At 43.8% G+C, this 21,566-nt stretch overlaps 1 protein-coding gene across 1 annotated transcript in view; it reads left to right on the forward strand.

The window, feature by feature from the left end:
• The window catches only part of PAPPA2 (pappalysin 2), a 687,952-nt gene that overhangs the window by 249,123 nt on the left and 417,263 nt on the right, over positions 1 to 21,566 (forward strand). Inside the window, exon 2 of the mRNA XM_085601602.1 lies at positions 5,480 to 6,542. Coding sequence (XP_085457728.1) covers positions 5,480 to 6,542 — 1,063 coding nt within the window. The remainder of the gene's footprint in view (positions 1 to 5,479; positions 6,543 to 21,566) is intronic.

Below are 21,566 nucleotides of genomic sequence, written 5' to 3' on the forward strand. Positions count from 1 at the left end.
ACATGAAATGCTATCATTTCCGAGAAAGAAAGGGAATTCATGAGGTAAGCACATAGCTATTTCTGTGGAAAGAACAGGAGTTGGGTTCACCGAGATCAGTCATACTTAACAGTCTTAATGTGTTCCAACTGTTACATCTCTACCCTGCCTCCTCCCCCAAATATGTTTTCATGAATTCAGTTTTTGTATTTAAATTAATTGTTTAAGGCAGTTTAAAGTACACCGTGTAAACTCATAAATTATCACATGAATTAAGGGGATCGGATTCCTCCACAGAGCTATAAAGAAATAAACAAACTGTCTCCGTGGAGCCGACGGGGGACAGAAAGTGAAAGCATGCGATGCGCTTGTGAGTGTGCGGTGGAAGCCAGAGACAAGACGCCATGCGGGCACGCCGGTGGGAGCGTGTGAAGCAGAGGAGACACCATGCGCGTGCACATCGGATGTCCGTGCGCGCACATGGTTTGTCTCCCTTCGCTAGAAAAAGCAACAACAATAGAGTCTCGCCAAGCGAAGCAGCTGCGCTGCGTTCGCTAGGCGAGACCTAAAAATGGCATATTCCTGCTCTCTCTATTTGATGCAGAGCAATGCAGTAAGTTGTCTTGCTGTGTTGCGAGAAATGTTGATAAATCAGGCTCTGGGTGTATTTCAAAAGATATGCTGAAAATTGTGAGGTCTCATGGAGAACAAGGGCCGAATTAATAAAGGTTTGTATTTCCCTTTGTCACCCAAGGTGACGCAAGGACAATGGAAGACCATAAATGAGATTTACTTTGCGTGGCTCTGCATGGCATAGTAAATCTGGACTAACTCAACCCATGGTTTTTGGTGCATTTCCAGATTTACTAACACTAGTAAACCTTGGACTGTATCAAAATGGTACACGTTCCAAGGGAGGGTGGTGGTAAGGGGTAACGAAGAGAAATATGTTTCTTCCCCTTGTATGTTCCTCTTTCTACATATGGCACACATTCTGCAGCTCACATAGGAAGAGGAAAACACCTGAGAGGATTGTTTTTGTGTAGGAAAGTGTTCCTCTCTGTACAAAAACAATCCTGGTCGTAACACAGGCACCCTTGCACCATAGTGCAAGGGTGCCTGCATAGTAAGTTGTCTTGCAGCGTTGCACCAAATATTAGTAAATCTGCCCCCAAGTGTTCGGCACTAGGGGTGAAATGCGCTTTGGTGTTTGAAAATTAGCTTCTCTTTGTTTTGAAAATATTTATGTACTCAAGGGATCCACTGAAGAGCTTGTCTGGCATGATGCATGCTTGAACGATGAGCTTGTCTGATATGTGATACCTTCAATGAAGTCCGAAAGTTAAGTGAACTCCAGTGTTTTAGTCCTTTCATAAATTCGATAGTCTACAGATATCCTACCATGGCTAATTAAACAATGTTTTATAGTCAAGATACAAGTTGATAATGTTTTTTCAGATGAGCAAGAGCAAAGAGGCTCTTCCTATATGTTTGCTGTTGGAGGGAATATTCTGCCGTGTCCAATATTGTGAACAGATCTGTACCTGAAGTGCAATTACCCAGCTCCAAGTCCCTTGGGATTAGGACTTCTATGTTGACGTTCCAAGTCCCATTTCTTCTGTAATGGTGTAGCATATTGTTTAAGCCAAGTGTTTGAGGCAAACAAGTGGCCTCTATTCAGTGACATCTCTAACAATTGGCCAAAAATGTTTGGGTGTAGGAAATTGATGTCTGAATCCCTCAGAGTTCATGCTAACGTCTCTCACCGAATACACTGAATGGGTAAATCCATGGAAGCAGACATGAGGGGAGCCCTTCTGGTGCACAGCACCTCACCACTCCCAACACTGCCAATGTCCAGCTCAGCACTGCTTAGGGAGGTATTGGTTGCAAACAGGCATTGCACTGAAATAGACCATTGGGTTTTTATTAGAGTCCACTTTGCCCTATTGCCACCTTTATTCCAGGTTAATCATATAATAGTCATTGTGGTTCTTCCTTGTAGGACCATTCAAGTCTGTGGATGTAGCAATCTGCTCTGAGCATTCTACAAACATCTCTGAAGTCTGGTTCCAGCCTGCATTGGAATTCACTGCAGACTGCTTCTCCTTTTATGAGGTACCCCACACTGACTATTGCACAGCCATCCCCTTCTCATGTGTGTCTGTGGTACTGGGTTATCATATTACAGCTCTACCTCCTTTACTGCATTCAGCCCCCTCAGAATGCTAAAAGTCTATATCAAATGTCCCCTCTCCCTTTTGACTAAATACATAGATATGATGTATGCGATATCTATATTGTATCTTCTCTCTCTGGCTTCAGCTGTATTTGTATTTATTCAGGTATTCATTGATGCTCTCAGTTCCTTGCCTATTCTTCCTCCTTTACAGATTATACATGCTTAAATCCTCTCTTCATAAGATTGTATACTCAGTCCTTTGAAAACTGTGGTGTCTCCATTCTGGATTGTCTCTCACCTGGAACAGCCAGTCCTGTTTCAGAATTCAAAAGACACAGTGCAATTAAAACATAGGGTTTCATGTTCACTGTAATGCAGAAAAGGGATACTCATAAATTCGGGCAATTGGTTTGAAACTGAGAAATGTATCAGTAGACACTTTTGTGAAAAACATATTGGAAAATTGTATAATTATATAATGGTGAAGGGCATAGGAATGCCACCCATGCTGATGCCTTCAATTATTCCTCGAAGTCTTATTGAAGTGATGAAGTACACCAAACCCTCTAAGGTGTACAGCCCTGATGGTTGGACGGGTCACCTTCCTGCACATTCCAAAATGGTGGGTTGGGCTCTGGTCTGAGGCAATATTATGAGGGCAGTTTTGTACCTGAGCTGGACTACAGAAGAATGGGATGGTTTGGTTTTGGTGCCCATTTTTAACAAGGATTGGCAAAACCAGTAGATCTGGTGTAAGGATGTGTAGAGCTTACTGAGTTTTACATGAGCAGAGGAATTTTGGCACGTTTCCCTGGGAGCTTGTTCCATGCTGCAAAATCAACACGAACGGCACCACACGCCGCGCCACTGGTCGCTGCTTCTTTCTGCTGCTCGAGTAGATCTTCTACTTGAGCAGCAGCTTTCTCAACGCGAAGGGTAGTGACCTGCCACAACCACCCACGTTAAGATATTGCTCCAGGTCTCATCCTAGCGCTTGATATTCTCACTCGTGCTCACCAACTTAATATTGACGAGTCGTGCATGAGAAAAACTCTGCCATGTGGCACTTCGCAGAGTGTTTCTGGAATGCCATACTCCTGAAGCACGGGGTGGGCAAAACTATGCGCACTCTGCCAGCAAAGTGGAGTTTACCGCCCACCCCTAGTTTGGTGCTGTCCTCCAGACTTCTGGCTTTGTCAATGCTTATTTGGTCATGTTTGTTTTGCAAACTTTACAGTTGAGGAACCCAATGTGGCCTCATTGTCTATAAAAAAGACATTGGATCAAAGCAAACATATGTTTTTGGTCTCAAAAAGCACACATTAGCTGTAGAAGTCCCAGGCCCACAAGGGAGCTACTCTGTGTGTGGATATGCTCCTTGTGAAAGAGCAGAATACCCTCACTTACAGTGAAGTTAGCCAGTGGCTGAAGTGGGCTGACCTGTTGCCCCATGCTGTATGCTGTAGTGGGTGAACAAAAAATGTGACTGATACACTAACAGACCAACAGATGAAGATTCTGGTTGAAAGCCCCGGTAAGTAAATATATTATATGCATCATTTTAAAAGGTATTGGCTAATGCCGGACCGTTAAACGAAAGGCAACTGCTGAACTGTCGTTTCTTGACAGTGTAGCATAGTACTTGCAGGGGATTTTTAGAATTACAAAACTAGGAGAAGGGAAACCATATCCTTCATATTTCTCAAACTGGACTTTGTAAGAATCAAGCAACAATAATCAGGGTTTTTTTGTTTTCTGGCTGGATAACCAGTGCATTGAAAAAATAAAAATCTGCCATTATATACTGTGTGTATATCATTCAAGGCAGAGCCTTTGTCAACATATAGAGATCATTTTTATTTTTCAAATTTTGCTACCTAGGAGTCCCAGAGGAGCCCTCTCGAGAAGCCCTCTCGAGAAGCACAACTTTGCCTTACACCAATACTTAGCTTTCTTCTCATACAGAAATAAACCTTTAGTGATAAGATATCCTTTTTAAGATGAGTGAAGCAAGGTTGCCTATTGGCCCCTTTCGCTCTTCATAGTGTTCTACTGGATGTGAAAGGCTTCCTTCCTAAGACTGGAAGCACACACACACCCGCACCTGGTGACACAGATGATGTGTTATTAGGTAGATACATTCCTGTTGGATTGCAGTGTTTTCTCCAAAATCTTGAGTTGTACTGTGAACCCAGCTAGAAACCAGGATAAGATTTGCAAAATGGACGATAAATATTCTTAGGTACTACAAAAGTGAGTATAATTAACTCAAATGTAGATATTTGAAAATCTCCAAAACAAAATGGTATTTTGGGTGGGTTACTGACTTTTAGAAATACCATGACGTATATCACGACTGAAACCTGAAGAGAGAAGAATCTATATGCCTTTTCACATGAATCTACTGCCCCTCTAAGATTTATACGACAGATGGTGTGGTATTACTGTGGGATGCCATTGGTGCAGACTATGGAATAGTGAAACAGAGCCTGCAGAAAATTCTTTACTAAATTGTAAAGAAATTAAAAATGAAAGTAGATTGCTACTTCTTTACTTAAATAATTCTCTTTTATGGAGCACACTAATGTAATGACTTTCCTTCATTTGGTTATGATAATAAATGTTGTTATCAGTGTAACTGTTTTTGATTGTTGTTCTAATTCAACTGCAAATAATATATGATTTTAAATTCTGCGTTGCAAAGCATATGTAAATAAGAATTAATGCAAACGAATGCAAACGTCATCTGTTTATACAAAGTGTTTTATGAATTTACAAACCTGAACAATATATTTATTGAATGGGATTGTAAATGGGTCGGTGCTTTCATCATTTGTGGGGATCACTTCAACAAATTGCAATGAACTGGAGTTTCCTAATGTGAGGCTATGGTCTGTGTGCCAGCACTGGCCCTGGAGCAGGTCAAGGCTGGGCAGTTGCCATGCTCACCAACAGGAATAGGCAGATGGTCCCATATGTGGCCAAGTCTCCTTCCATATCCCTAGGGAGTGGTTTAGGGGGCAGAATGTCACTTCACCCTTTTAGTTTCATGAGTTCCTTGAAAGGGTGATAACACCTCCACTACGCGACTACAACCCTCACCATTTTGTAACATTATTTCATGACTTTGCAAGAGTCTGCCTTAGTCCTAAAGAGTTGATGGAATGGAATTGTGGCATGGGCCTTGAGTGAGGGTACTGTAGTGTGACTTTGTTGTAGAATCAGTCTAGCCTTGCCTGTTCCTCACTGTGTAATCTGAAGATTTTATCCTGCCAAGTACGTAACTCGTTTTGCCTAACTTTTCTTTCTCCTATCCAGGTTTGTTTGATAACTGCTCCCATGTGGCCAACAGTAAAGGATGGACCCTAGGAATCTTCTCACCCGAGCACACTGGAAAGAAGGATGCCCGCTTTTTTTTTACTCTCCGCACAGACAGATCCAGGATGACCACCACTGTGTCTGGGCACCAAAATTACAGACCAGGCACCTGGACACACCTGGCAGCCTCATACGATGGACAGCAGATGACTCTTTACGTGGATGGAACACGGGTAGCCAGCCACAGCGGACAGTCAGGTGCCCTCCACAGTCCTTTTATGGATTGTTGTCGTACCCTAATACTTGGTGGAGACAATTCGGAAAGTCGGCATGCCTTCCGTGGTCATCTTGGATCTCTAGTGCTGTGGGCGCAGGCCCTTTCTCAGGAAAATCTGCAACAAAGATATATTCGTAGGGCTGTGAAGGACTGTGCAGAATGCATGTTCAAAGCCAGATTTGCCCTCTTAGAGAAGCAGTGGGCACCTTTTCAGGATAGTGTATACCCCCTAGTGGAACTCTTACCAGTACCAGAGGTGGATGTTGTTTCTCAACTGATGCCCCCTTCTTGTGGGCAAACAGTTTGTGACAATCTTGAGCTTATTTCCAACTACAACAGCTACTGGCCTCTCCGTATTGAGAAGATTGTTCGTTATCGCGTGGTTAACGTGTGTGAGGATGATGGTAGCAACCCAACTGTATCCCATGAGAAGATCACCCGCCAGCACAAGGCACTCCTTGAGGCCTTTACTCGCTACAACATCAGCTGGCAGCTCTCCATTCAGGAGGTACGCAATTCCTCCCTACGCCGTCGTATCATACTGGCTAGCTGTGAGTCTGGGAAGATAGGTAATGAACACTGTGACCCTGAGTGCGAACACCCACTGACAGGATATGATGGCGGTGACTGTCGCTTCCATGGACGATGCTTTTCTTGGAAGAAGCGTGATGGCATTTGCCACCCAGAGTGCAACAACATGCTGGACAACTTCGACGACGGCGATTGCTGTGACCCTGAAGTCACAGATGTTAGGAAGACCTGTTTTGACCCTGACTCACCAGAAAGGTAGGAATGTGGTATAATGCTCCATGTTTTCTGTTTTATTTCAGCCATGAAGATATTTCTCTTATCCCTCAGGATTCTCAAGGAGCAACAGAAAAAAGGTGGAAAGATACTTTGATCAAATTGTCTTACAGTAGATTGTTGGTTAGCAGTGTCATGAAGGCAGCAAAATGAATAGAAAGTAAACAGGACTCCAAGATAATTGATTTATTTATTTAATAAGTTAGCAAGTTCTTTATTGGGTCTATTTTTATAGCACTTCTGGACCTTGTGGTGATAGGGCAGTCTACATGAAATGTAATGCATAAACAGAAGTGATTCCTTTCTCTATATCTTGGATTTTTCATAGAAAAGAAGGATACTTGGTGGAGTTTTCACTTCCTGCCCTTTCTCTTACTCACTCAGCAGAGAATGAGTGGCTTTAAGTGTCTAAGTATGAAACAAAGAGTTAACCTGTTTAAATCATCAGAGGTCAAAATGTATTATGTCTTTTGCTACTCCCAGCTTTTTGATGACCTGACTACAAACCCAACTCTCATAACCTCTGAAAATGAATAATGTTATGCACTATTTATTCACCTAACGGTAGCATGAGAAGTGATAGTGTCATTTGTCACAATGATTCAGAACTTCCACTTTAACATGATGTTGACATTCACACACAAAGGAGAACGATTGATTGTGTTTTCATAGTGCCCTCTAGTAACTATAACTCATGCCCTAAGGTAACTATAACTCACGCCCTCACCATGCAATGCTAATTACCCTACATGTTACATCACTCATGACATCTTCTGTGACATCATTGATAATATATTTGTGCTTGGTGGGGGTGTGAGTTATAGTTACCTTAGTGCACGACTTATAGTTACTTGAGATAACTATAACAGGTGTATTTCAGTGGTTTTTAGAGTTTAAAATGTTATGTTGTTACTGAACATTTCACCTAACTGTGACGTTACTTTAACCTTTGTTTTTTTCAGTGAATATATATATATATATATATTCACTGAAAAAAGCAAAGGTTACAGGGACGGTATAGTTAGACTCATATTTCACAAGCACAAAACCAGAGAAATTCAGCAGTTATAGTTACCCGAGCTAACTATAACTAATAATGTCTATTTATAATGTACAAGAATCTCAAAGCCATAAAAAGTGGAATACAGACAGAATAATCCTAATATCTTCTTGGATTATTTTATCGCTTTTTACCTTTTATCAGGGGGATGGATCATTTTTATGGCACAGTACTTTATTGTTCAATTGAGATGGACATGTAGGTCTTCGTCAAAATTCAGACCATGTGGAGTCTTACAATCAAACATTAATAAGTATCGAGGCTCCAGTTCCCTCAACTTTCCTTCATGATTCCCACCCTGTCTTTTTTTGGGAACAGAGTCAACTACAAAGCATGTTAGTTCGTCAACTTTGCCTGCATGGACATCATTATTATGTCGAGCCTCTGGGTATGACTGGTCATTATTTTTCACTGCCTCGAGGTGCTGAAGAATCCTGACATGGACCATGTGAATTGTGCTGCCACATATACCATAGGACAAGTGCACTGAAGCACGCACCCTACATTATCACTTTTACAATTAAAAAAGCGAGGAATCTCCCATGGTTTATTCATTAGGGGCAGCTGTATCTCCTTCTTATTCACACCATGTTTACAAGCCTTGCACTTCAGGCACTTATTAAAACCAGAATTGGCCCTCAGCCAGCTTTCAGTTTCGATTACCTCAGGGCTGCTATTCACCAATTGTTGTCTCATTGACTTGGCTCTTCTATAGGAGACAAGGGGTTTGCGTGAAACTAGACTATTCAAGATAAGATCTCCTCTAACCAGGTGCCAATGCCTATTCATACAGTCTCTCACTCTTGCATGATACGCATTGTACCTGGTTATCATTCTAATATCTTGTTTGGAATCATTGGTACTTTTCTTCTCTCTTTTTTTGTCAAATAAAATTTCTTCTCTCGAAAGTCCATCTAATTTTTCCACTGCTTGATTTAAAACTTTCTGACTGTATCCCCTTTCCTTGAATCTTTCAGTCAGATCAATTTGTGTTTGCATCAGTGAGCTTGTCTCGCTACAATTACTCTTCATGCGGAGCTGTTCAGCATGCGGGCTACTCTGTTTTAGTTTTTGTGGATGGAAACTGCTAGAATGTGATATAGAGTTTCCCGCAGTAGGTTTCCTAAAAGGGCAAGTGTGCAGGCTGCCATCATTGATAAAAATTTCCAGAACTAAAAAATGCCCATTAGAGTCACTAATAGTATGTGTAAAAGTCAGATTTAGTATGTTGTCATTGAGGGCTATTAAAAACATATCAGCCCTTTCTACCGCCCCCCTCCATAGGATGAACAGGTCATCTATGAATCTGCACCAGACCTTGATATTCTCATTCCATCTTTTTCATGCACGACCTTGAGCACCCGCTCCTCCAACCAGCCCATGTGAACATTCGCATAGCTGGGGCGAAGCAGGTACCCATGGCCATACCCCTAAGCTGTCTGTAGGTGTCCATCCAAGACCTTACTTACGTCGATCTACTACTAACCTACCTCAGTGAAGGAGAAACAAATTCTGACATACTAATGAGAACAGCCATGGAACTAGGAATAGAAACCAACGCATCCATGAATACAGAATTAACAAAAAAATCGACTTTCACTCCACAACTACCTTCAGGCAACAGCATTGATGCCTTTTATCAGGCGGTCACGCATAATCTGGAACAGGAATATACTAAGTATCGAAAGAAATCAAAATACTTACCTCACAACATTACTCAGGAAGAAATAACAGGTATCAAAACACTCAAAGAAAGAAAGGATTAAATCTTGAAAGAAGCGGACAAGGGAGGAAACCCAGTAGCACTACACATTAATGATTATATCCTTGAAGGCAATCGTCAACTTGAAGATGAAACATGCTATCAACTCTTACTACGAGATCCTCCACCGGAAATTCTCAAACTGATCAGAGAAAAAATCAATAAGTGGTATACATTGGACCTAATATCCTCGGCAGAAAAAGCTTTCCTTTATATAGCACACCCCGCAATGCTGACATTTTACCTTCTCCCCAAAATACATAAAGGCACGTACCCGCCACCTGGTAGACCGATAATAGCGGGCATTAATTCACCATGCTCAAGGCTGGGAGAATATATCAACAAGAAACTACAGGTACTAATGAGAGCAATTCCATAATTCATCCAAGACACCAAAGACATCCTTCTCAAACTATAAGACATCACGTGGGAACCAGACTTCGTACTAGTGTGCATTGACATCGTCAGTCTCTATACCTCAATTGAACATCACAATGGTATCACAGCAACACAACAATCCCTTTGGACATAATCAGCTAATTTTCTGGAGACTAACAAAATGGTTCTAGAGATGTTAGATTTCTGCTTGGACAATAACGTATTCAGCTTTAATGGCAAAATATACAGGCAGATACACAGAACTGCCATGGGGGCCAAATGTGTTCCACCATACACACATGCATCTTCATGAGCCACGTGGAGAAATTCTGGCTCTGGGATTAAGAGTTTGCTGAGTTTACTACCCACATTGTATTGTGGAGAAGATATATTGACGATATCCTCTGCATTTGGCAGGGTAACATGGCATTACTTCAACGATTTCTTGAAAGATTGGATAAAAATCCCTGGGGTATCAAGACCATATATACCTACTCACAGAAGGAGATCAACTTCCTGGACCTGATGCTGTATGTTAAAGATAACACCTTGCAGAGCAAATTCCATAGGAAAGAAACAGCTGCCAATTCTATATTGAGGACAGATAGCTGCCATCCTCGACACAATGTAAGGAACATCCCGAAGGGGGAATTATTAAGAACCCGCAGGAATTGCAGTGAAGACCAGGTATTCATGGAAAAAGGACAGGAAACAATATCGCGATTGAAACAACGAGGATATGATCACAACACACTTATCAACACACTTACCTCAGTATCTCAAATTGAACGGAAGAATACCCTCCAACCAAGGAGACAGCAGGAGGGCAATACTATGATCCGCTTCATTACAGACTACCATAATGGAGATCACCACATAGGACAAAACCTGAAACGTAATTGCCATCTTTTACAACACACACCCAGCCTAACTGACCACCTCAAAAACTATCCGGAAATGACCTTCAGAAGAGCACCTAAGCTGAAGAGCCTGTTATGCAAATCAGAATTTGAAGATAAAAGCAAACCTATCACCACATTCTTGGACAGACCGCCAGGCTTTCATACATGCAAAAACTGCAGCATCTGCAATTTGAGCAAAATTAAAACCACTAAGGTACCAATGTCTCAAGGAAAATAATTTATCATTGTGGAATGGATCAATTGCAACAGTAAATTCACCATGTATGTAATCCTCTGCCCTTGCAATCTCCCATACACTGGGAGCACGATCTTACCACTACGGACTCGGATACAAGAACACTATCGAAACATACATAAGCACAACACTGGTCATCCTCTTACAGAACACTTTCATCGCATGCATCCACTCAAGAAAGACTTCACCTTCTTTGGTATATCTGAAGTATATCTTTTCTTCTGGAAGTTGTCCATCCAGCCAAAAGAGGAGGAGATCATGAACTGAAACTAAGAAGAAGAGAAAGCAAACTCATCCTCAGGTTCAAGACAGTGACACTGGGACTAAACAAAGATGCAGAAATGCACGTATGGCTGGGAGATGATTGATACACATGCCAATTAATGTCCCCTCAAAAATGGAATTTATTAACTATGTATGGACCAAGGGGAAGATACACCTAACATAATACTCAACATGTCCTTCCTCTCTTTTCCACCTGCAGCGGGCCCCATCATCTCTTTTTCTGTTTTTTACTCCCCAAAGGTCTCCAATATTTATGGAATAATCCCCCCTGTAACTTCCCCCCCACGTGCCGTGCAGGACTAGCAGTATGACCCAAACACCAGGCTTTTGACCTACAAGACCTGTCTCCACCAGCGGTCTTGCACTTCCTTTGCCTAGTAACTTAGATTGTAGTTTTAGGAAATACTCGTGCCCCGAATAGCAACCTTTCTCTAAGATGATACTCGCCTATGACCTGCATTGTTTGAAACAGTATTTTAGAACGGGTATAAACATATCCTTAATCCAATCCGATTGTACCATTTTCTCTCCCTCACCGCCGCAGAATTCCTATGAATAAATCTGCCTGCTAAATTATATAAAAAGAACTATTGATGGACAGAATGCAAAACAATGTCATACATTCACCCCAGTACAGAGATCTGGGCCTAAATAAATCGTTTTTTTGCTCACCATGCCATTCCAGTTTGGACCCAATCATATGCAAATCAGTCTTGACCCTGTGCCCTGTGGGAACAGTCCAGCCCGAACTGCCAGGCCAGGTCCTCCCTGGACTGGAAACAAGCATCCTAGGGCCGGTTTCGGGGTTTCACCCCTCTTCAGCCAGGATAGCTTGATTCCAGTGGCATGAAGAGCACGGGACTCACGTCTGAGCATACCCGTCCCACTCGGGGTGACAAATGCAAAAAGAACTATTGATGGACAGAATGCAGAACAATGTCATACATTCACCCCAGTACAGAGACCTGGGCCTAAATCCATCGTTTTTTTGCACACCATGCCATTCCAGTTTGGACCCAGCCATATGCAAATCAGTTTTGACCCTGTGCCCCGTGGGAACAGTCCAGCCCGAACTGCCAGGCCAGGTCCTCCCTGGACTGGAAACAAGCATCCTTGGACCGGTTTCGGGGTTTCACCCTTCTTCAGCCAGGATAGCTTGATTCCAGTGGCATGGTTAGCACGGGACTCACGTCTGAGCATACCCGTCCCACTCGGGGTGACAAATGCAAAAAGAACTATTGATGGACAGAATGCAGTACAATGTCATACATTCACCCCAGTACAGAGATCTGGGCCTAAATCCATCGTTTATTTGCTCACCATGCCATTCCAGTTTGGACCCAGCCATATGCAAATCAGTCTTGACCCTGTGCCCTGTGGGAACAGTCCAGCCCGAACTGCCAGGCCAGGTCCTCCCTGGACTGGAAACAAGCATCCTAGGACCGGTTTCGGGGTTTCACCCCTCTTCAGCCAGGATAGCTTGATTCCAGTGGCATGGAGAGCACGAGACTCAGGTCTGAGCACACCCGTCCCACTCGGGGAGACCAATGCAAAAAGAACTATTGATGGACATAATGCAGAACAATGTCATACATTCACCCCAGTACAGAGACCTGGGCCTAAATCCATCGTTTTTTTGCTCCCATGTCATTCCAGTTTGGACCCAGCCATATGCAAATCAGTCTTGACCCTGTGCCTTGTGAGAACAGTCCAGCCCAAACTGCCAGGCCAGGTCCTTCCTGGACTGGAAACAAGCATCCTAGGACCGGTTTCGGGGTTTCACCCCTCTTCAGCCAGGATAGCTTGATTCCAGTGGCATGGAGAGCACGGGACTCAAGTCTGAGCATTCCCGTCCCACTCGGGATGACAAATGCAAAAGAAACTATTAATGGACAGAATGCAGAACAATGTCATACATTCACCCCAGTACAGAGATCAGGGCCTAAATCCATTGTTTTTTTGCTCACCATGCCATTCCAGTTTGGACCCAGCCATATGCAAATCAGTCTTGACCCTGTGCCCTGCGGGAACAGTCCAGCCCCAACTGCCAGGCCAGGTCCTCCCTGGACTGGAAACAAGCATCCTAGGACCGGTTTTGGGGTTTCACCCCTCTTCAGCCAGGATAGCTTGATTCCAGTGGCATGGTTAGCACGGGGCTCACGTCTGAGAATACCCGTCCTACTCGGCGTGACAAATGCATAAAGAACTATCGATGGACAGAATGCAGAACAATGTCATACATTCACCCCAGTACAGAGATCTGGGCCTAAATCCATCGTTTTTTTGCTCACCGTGCCATTCAAGTTTGGACCCAGCCATATGCAAATCAGTCTTGACTCTGTGCCCTGTGGGAACAGCCCAGTCCGAACTGCCAGGCCAGGTCCTCCCTAGACTGGAAACAAGCCTCCTAGGACCGGTTTCGGGGTTTCACCCCTCTTCAGCCAGGATACCTTGATTCCAGTGGCATGGAGAGCACGGGACTCACGTCTGAGCATATTCGTCCCACCATTGTGAGACCGCTGCAACCGCCATGGAGCCGCGATCCCCAGCTGTCTTGAGGCAGCAATATGCTTGGCAGTGCTGCTGCGGAACCACCAAGCATATTACGAGTTTCCTCACCGCCAGCAGTTTCCTATCGATGAGCCCACCATGAAAATGCTGGCAGTGAGGAAACAAAGGGGGCCCTACAGGGGGGTACAAGCCAGTGGGATGCCTACAGGGGGCACATGGAGGTCCCCCCTGTGTGCATACCCCCGCTTTCTTGCACGGCATGGATTTGACAGTCCATGCAATGCAGGGACAGGCTTTGAAGTTCCCATTGTGTGCCTTTTTGAAAGGCACTGACGTGGGAATGCCAAAGGACTGCCCGCCAGACTACAAAAATACCCGTTATCTGGCAGGAGTCTGGCAGCCCTGGACCGCCAAACTCGTAAATGGGCCGATAGCGTATACTGCTGTCCATAGGGTAACCTAGTGCAAAGGGGTACAATGGGAATGTAGCCACTTTCTAAGTTAGACTGACAGTGCCCTGGTGAAATGTTTCTCTGGGGATATGTGTAGGTGCTTAACTTTCCAATGAGATAGCCACCCTTGTTTGGATCAATAAGATGTCTTTGTACACATGGTCTACATTAGGCTGTGATTCCCACCTCAATAATCTCTTCTGAACATGTTTCATTGTTTTCACAGGGCCTTGCTGTACAAATCCTCTGCTTTCATGTTCTGCCATGTTTTCTAACCGCGTTGCTATACACAGTAATCTGCCAATCTCCTTTCGTTCATGGAAGCTGTTGTGAAAGAGTGAGCCAAAAACATTGAAAAAGACCACAAAGGATGAACATAGATCGTAATTACCAGGCTCGCGGGGCTACAGCTTGGTGGTGGGTTGCTTTTCCACTTTGTAAAAGTGAGTGAGATTGTTGAATCATTCCATACTCAGCAAGAGCCTGATTACGAGTTGGGCAGAGTGGTATCCCCGGTGGAATACCCTTTGCCTAACTACAGGAGTCCTGGTTTTCCTGCATTCAGATTTACTAGGGTGTGGGAACATCTGCTCACCCAAAAATCCAACCAGTAAAATCCTATGTGACTATGGGAAGGTGCAGCAGGAACAATCAGAGTCTATTCCCTGCCTGACCCCCACCTAAGGCATGAGGGGAGCATGGAATAACATCCCACCACCACCCTACAGCCTGCCTTGTCCCCTAATACTATTTCTTCTTATCCATTGCCCGGTAATGTCTGCCACTCTCATTACCCATGCTTATTCCCCATACTGTGCGAGTTACCATATAATTGCACAGTACTGAGACATTTCTGCATGGTAACTGTGTTTATGATGCAGAGTTTAGACTGTGCCAGTACTGTCAAACTCAGAATGGACATCTTACTAGTAGGCCAGAGGCAGCACTAATAGGACAAGTCTGAATATGCAAAAAATGCACATCTACCATATTACCTTACAGACCACCCTATCACCTCACTGATATAAAATGATTGCTAGACCCACCACTGCCCTTAAGCTCCCACCATCTTGGGCATCCTGGGCTGCTATCTTCTTTAAAACCTAGCTGTCCTTGGAGCTAAACTAGGACGGCCTAGCTTCCTCTTCTGAATCCTTAGTCCATTCCCAGTCTTAATTTGCCCTCCTTATGCCTAATACTACTAGGTATAAAGAGGATGACTTCCCCTAGGCACCCTAAAACTCACTCCCATGAGAACACAGCCAACCATGGGCTGAGCCCAGGGCTGACTCAACTCTCTCTTGCCTCCAGTCATGCGGACACATGGTAGGTACGATAGGTAGTCAGGTAAAGATGAAATATGGGACCCCCACAGATGATCGCAGAGGTTAGATACATTTAACATGTTCGTTCAAAGGTCAAACGGAGAGAGGTATGAAATATAAACAGCACCTTTACGTAGGGAGATGGCATTAAATGTGTGAATGCTTATCGTGTGTGACTAGGTGAATTTCCACAGCATACACAATCATTGATATTGATTCACCAAAAAGCCAAAAGTAATGGAGGAGACATCATCCAAACCTGGAATCCTGATGACACCGCAGGAAATCCTTGTCCCGTCCTCAGTCCCTCCACAATCCTATTTTTGCTGCTGAGGTGCAAAGGAACCTACAGAAAGTAAACAAGGCTATTCCTGCAACTGTCAACTTGACTCTTGAGACCGAAGCAGTAATGGCAGTCCAAGGAGCACAAAAGTGTAAGACACACAAAGCTGCTGAAAAAACTGTATAGACCAAATAGACAAGCTAACAATAAGCAGTATAGCCAGCCGCTGCCAATCCTAAGGGGCTAAGGAGGATAAACATTGTTTTCTCCAAAACCGGAATGCTGCATGCCATTACAATGCGGTTGTTACAACGACCCCGTTGTTACAACACATGCCATTACTCCACAAGTCACAACACTGACTTGCTCTAGGGGTCAGAAGGTGTTGGATTTAAAATCCAACACCTTCCCTACTGTTGCACAGACTGGAGCTGGAATAGTAAATTATACTATTCCAACATCCAGCCTAGAGCAAGTTGGTGTTCCGACTTGCGGAGTAATAGCATGCGTTGTTACAATGCAGTCGTTGTAATTGACCGCGTTGTAATGGGATGCGTAATAAAAGCATGCAGAGTAACGAGGCATATTCGTCACTCTTTCTTTTCAGATCAGGCAGCGAGGAGCTAGACATGTGCTAAATGCTCAGGCTCCTGGCTGCCTGAGCTGAACTTTACCGGGCTGAAGAAGTCACAGCTTCTGTGGGCGTGACGTCTTCGGCCTGGCAAAGCACCTCAAGGCCCTCCCCCTCGTGACAAGGGGGAGCATCACTGATTGCCTCTGACATGGGCTCTTCAGTTCTAAGCCCTGAAGTGCCCAGGACTGAGTGACAATCACTGACACCTCGTCACAGAGTGGGGTAGGGTCAGTAGTCTCATTGACCCCCATTCCACTTTGTGACTAGTGAGGGACTGCTGCCTTCCCTCATTGGCTGAATGAAGGTACCAGTCCCAACCCTCCTGAGGTCTCCGAGGCAGAGCTGCGCAGGTCAGTATGATTTTATTTGGAATGTTTGGTGCTTGAATATTTGGGAGGGAGTGTTGTGAATGGATGTGTGCGTGTGTGTGCGTGCATGTGGGAATTCATGGGTGTGAGTGAGTGTGTATGTGTGCATGTATGGCAACCCCGCCCTCCTCCCTGGTAAAAGTACGGGGCGCCACTGTAGCATAGAGAGCTATCAATGTATGAGCTGCTGCTTGTGCTCTGTTTTTCTGTGCATTGATTTTTTCTGTGTTTGTGAAGGTTGCACTGCTGCTGCCTGCATTTAGCTGGTCTGTTGGTCAGTGTAGAATTGCACTGCTTCTGCAGTATCGCACTTCTTTTGTGTGCATGTTGGAGTTTGAAGCTTACATCGTTGCTGCCGATTCTTGTGTGCAGTCGAAGTTTGTTTGCCTATCACTCATTTTGTAACCTTTTTCTTTTTGTTAGAAAGATTGTAATACTGCTAATTTTCTGGAACCTGCTTTTTGTGAGGCAAGCTTGCACTGCTGATTCCTATATTAAGTGGCAGCTGCAGTCAACTGAAACTGGTAGGGCGGCGCAGGGAGAGGAGGGGTTTGGAAAATGTAAATGTAGAAAAATCACTTACCTGCCTCTTCGCTGCCGGCCGCCTTGTTGCTTCTGCTCCTCTCCTCCTCTGGAAGTGGATGGGCCTAAAAGCACAGGCTCCCCACCCAATCCAGATGCTGCTCTCACAGCATGAGAGCAGTGCCAGGATGGGTCTGAGCAGCCTTGTTGGACACTCAGACAGTGCCTGGCACACAGCTGAGTTGCAGAAACTTAAGTGCGCGTATCAGTTTGGCTGGCCTAAGACATCTGGCCAAACTGACATGAGCACATATAAGTGCACACTGCTCCTCCCTGCCATGGCCTGGCCTCACCCCTCCCACTCCCAAGTAAGCAGCTCAGATACAGATAAATAAAACGATAATAACAATGTTTTATTATCGTTTTATTTATCATCGGCTGGCAGTGGGGCGACACTCCTCTGCCATTACGGAGGAGCCGCCACTGCCTATATTGTATTTGTGGGTTTGGTTAAAGAAACTTGCCTTTCTGTTACCCTTTCTGGACCTATTGTGGCAGCAAGGACCCTTTACACGGCCTTTGCTGCATACTCTGGACCTGCTTCATTTGTGATGGAAGCTTGCACATATTCTGTCTGCGGTTGCCTTTTCTCTGCGTGTAAGGGAAGGTTACCCTGCTAATATTTAGGTTCTCTGTGTGCTAACACTGCTGCTGCCTGAGCTGTAACTCATGTGTGTGTGCAAATGAAGTTGTTGCTGCTCTTGGTGCTGCCTGTTTTTGTGAGAGAGGGAAGCTTGCACTGCTGCCGCCTATGCTGTTTATTTGTGCTGGCACATGCTATTCATGTTGTATTTCTGAAATGAACGTTTTGATGTTCTCCGCCTCCGTTTCTTTGTTTTTAGTTCCAAGTGAACCCAATCTGCCCCAACTGGAAAAACCACAAATTTTTGGATGAATGGAAGTTCACTACACTCAGACTTGTTCAAGATTTGGGGTTAGATTTTCAAAGTCTGGTCCTCATTGTCTCATCTTTTCATTTTTTTTTTTATTACTTCCATCTTGGATCTGGAAGGATTGTAGAGTTAATCATGCATGCTCAGCTCCGAGTGTCAGCGAGGGGAAAACTCTGAATGACTGATAATGGAGGCTGTGCGAACGGCGAGCAATTTTAGAGAGTTTACGGGGCTGTTTTTGTTGTTTGTTGAGTCGGACTGGAAACTGTAATACGCATTTTAGCGGTGGGGCAGGACTACGCCACCTCGTTAGTGTTGATTTGTGTTTCTTGTACTGAAGCAGTGGGGGACTACCCATTTATCCCGTCGTGCATTTCCCCCGAGGTCTTGAAACTTTGTAGACCGGTTTTTACAGGCAGGGGGCCCTGCTGACACCTCTGCTATTTTCTCCAGGTTAACTGCAGCAGGTCAACCCTGTGCTGTAAGAGAGGGAGAGGAAAGACACAAAGGAGAGAGATGGGAGAGCAGAGGAAGAAGGGAGAGGGACAAGTTTGAACATTTTGCTAGGGCTGCTTTTAGTTCCAGTCTGGCCCTGTCCAGAAAGAGGTTGTGACATATATATTTTTCATCAAGTGTTCCAGTTTTCTAGGCTACAATAATTGTAATTTGCCAGAGGACCAGCCCTCTGTGGTCAGCTTGCTGTCCCTGCTCCCCTCGCGCCTGCCCTCCCTTTTCCATCTGTCTGTGTCCCCTCTTGCCTACCCTCTGTGGTCTGTTGTGCTATCAGTGCCCCTTCTGCCTACCCTCCCTGGTCAACTTACTTGCCCCTGCCACCTCCCTCGATCTCCAGTCCATGTGGGCGTGCTCCTGATCCCTCGTTTCCATTGTCTATTACCACTGTCTGTCCCGCCTGCCCGCTGTTGCTTCACCTGCCCCCTATCCCTGCACCCCCCTCTGTGTGTGCATGCACATGTCCCTTCCCTCCCTGGTCCATTGTGCTGCCACAGCCCCTGTGCTGCCACTGCCCTCCATTGCTGCCTGTACACTTCCCCTAACTTCCCCTAACTCTCTTTTTTTATTGTATGGATACATATATTGTCCTTATAGGGACTTCTGACAATCTTTCAGAATGCTTCTGTAAACCTCTATCTGTGGCATCTTACCAAATAATAATTTAGTTGAAATTGTTTGCTCTATTTTGTAGCCCCCAAACAGACCAATTAAGATGCAAAGAAGGGTAACCAACATTCTATATCATTATCTGTGAGGTATGATCTATAAGTGATACATCCAGCCTGATACGGGTCAGAGATCAAAAAGCTATTACTTGAGACGTATGTGTTTTTTCTGCATGCATTAGTTTAATTGTATAATTATTTCTGCTTTGGGTTAACAGACTTATTTTCTTTGCAAGTAAAACTCTCTAGCTGGCCATTCCATTATTTATTTTGTAAAGGGAATATCTGTTTCACCCACCAAACAAATGCCACACATTAAAAACGAGGCACACAGAAGGAAACCAGAAGGGAAAACAGAAGTATTTGTAACTGTTGAGTAATCACCCATAACAGGCATCCACTATCTCCAATTTTTTTCAACTTCTTTACATCATTACTTAATGTGCTGTTCAGTACATATGTCTGTTTCAATTCTCGGCACCTTATATTCATTTTACCCACATTAGGCCGATTCAAAAACTGTAGTTTGTAGTATGTTTAGTAGTATTACGAAGTGCCAGTCATAGGTGATAGAGCGCGTACAGCACTCTAAATTATATGGGTGCACTATACTTATGGTTTAAACGCGCTCACATGTATTTTTATCATTTTCAGTGTTTTACGAATATTAATATGCATTTAACCGACGTTATCTTCACATTGAAATGTAGTGTACACATTCAAGTAGGATTTTATATGTATTAGACGCATTCAGAACTCTTGTATATGTAATGTACAAGATGAAATTATATTTGTGCAATGTGACCACATTTAGTTTAAGTTGCCTGAATTATAGGCCCAATTTGTAAAGTTATTGACAGTTTCGATTATCCTTGGCCGGTCAAAAACATTAATTAAATGAATCTCTTTTGTACTCGAAAGTAGCGTGTTCTCATCCTACTGAAGGTGCAGGAATCCAGCCTCGTTATTCTTAGATTGAAGAAGACTGGATGGCGAGAAGGGAGGACTCCTTTCGTGCCTGGTCTGTCTGGGAACCAAGGCCACTGAAAGATGAAGAAGAATTAATTAAAGCTACTGGAAAGTTACTAAAATGATACAATAGAGAAGTTTACCACATGATTCATTGGGGCTGAACTTTGTCTGTTTTGATATGATACGCAGGGACAGAGTCTGGAGACTTCTGCTGATTCTCGGAGGAGAAGGAACATCTTAGAGCGAGCTCTATAGCCTTAAGCTAGGAAACCCATTTGACGTGAGTACTTCTTAGTAAGTCAACACGTGCTAACACCTTTGGGAAATGATAGAAGAGAAATAGGGAGAACCCTCGATTAGAGCAGTGTAGGGAAAGATTATTTCTCTTGGTTTTGTTTGCCTCCCAGATGAAAAGAGAACTTGACTCAGCTTCTATTCCTTGCTGTTTCTTGATTTTGGTGTTCATCATATTTTGCCTTTTATGCCGGATGAACTATATTCATAAAATTGATTCTGTATTGATTTTCCTGTAGCTGTATACTCTTCTACTCAGGTGTGTTTACATTCAGTTATTTTTGGCCTTATAATAAATCCACAAAATTGGAATTCGGAGTCTGTGGTCCTTTAGAGTATGACTACATTTGAATGTATAACCATGACTTGTTTTATTACCCTCTACCACTTTTAGCAAGCAAATAAAAGACCATCAGTCGTAACTTAGTAGAATAATTAGGGAAGACTGATTTGGCGTAATCATAGACCTACAAGTGCAGACCTTTGTCTCTGCCTCTCCTATCTTTTTTATGAGGAGATCTCCTCCCCGATTATAGAGATCTCTGCACATATACGCCTCCATTTTTGTAATAAATGTTGGTGGGGCAAGGGAGAATGGGAAATACGTACAACAAAATAAGAAGAGTTTAGGGAGGGATAAGGAGGTGTTAAGGTGGGGTTTAGGGAGAGACGAACACCCAAAAAATATTAAGCTCTTTGCTATTCACAAACTGATTTTGTACACATATTACAGCCATAAAGGTCCTAAAACAGTTCTAAATGTACCCCAGCTCAGTCCTGGGGTAAATCCAACATTACAAATGGCTAGCCATCGAACCTACAGCACCTTTCTATAGAAAATAATGAAGGAAGGATCTTAAAATTAAACCCA

This window comes from Triturus cristatus, chromosome 4_2, assembly GCF_964204655.1.
Source record: "Triturus cristatus chromosome 4_2, aTriCri1.1, whole genome shotgun sequence".
Classification (NCBI taxonomy): domain Eukaryota; kingdom Metazoa; phylum Chordata; class Amphibia; order Caudata; family Salamandridae; genus Triturus; species Triturus cristatus.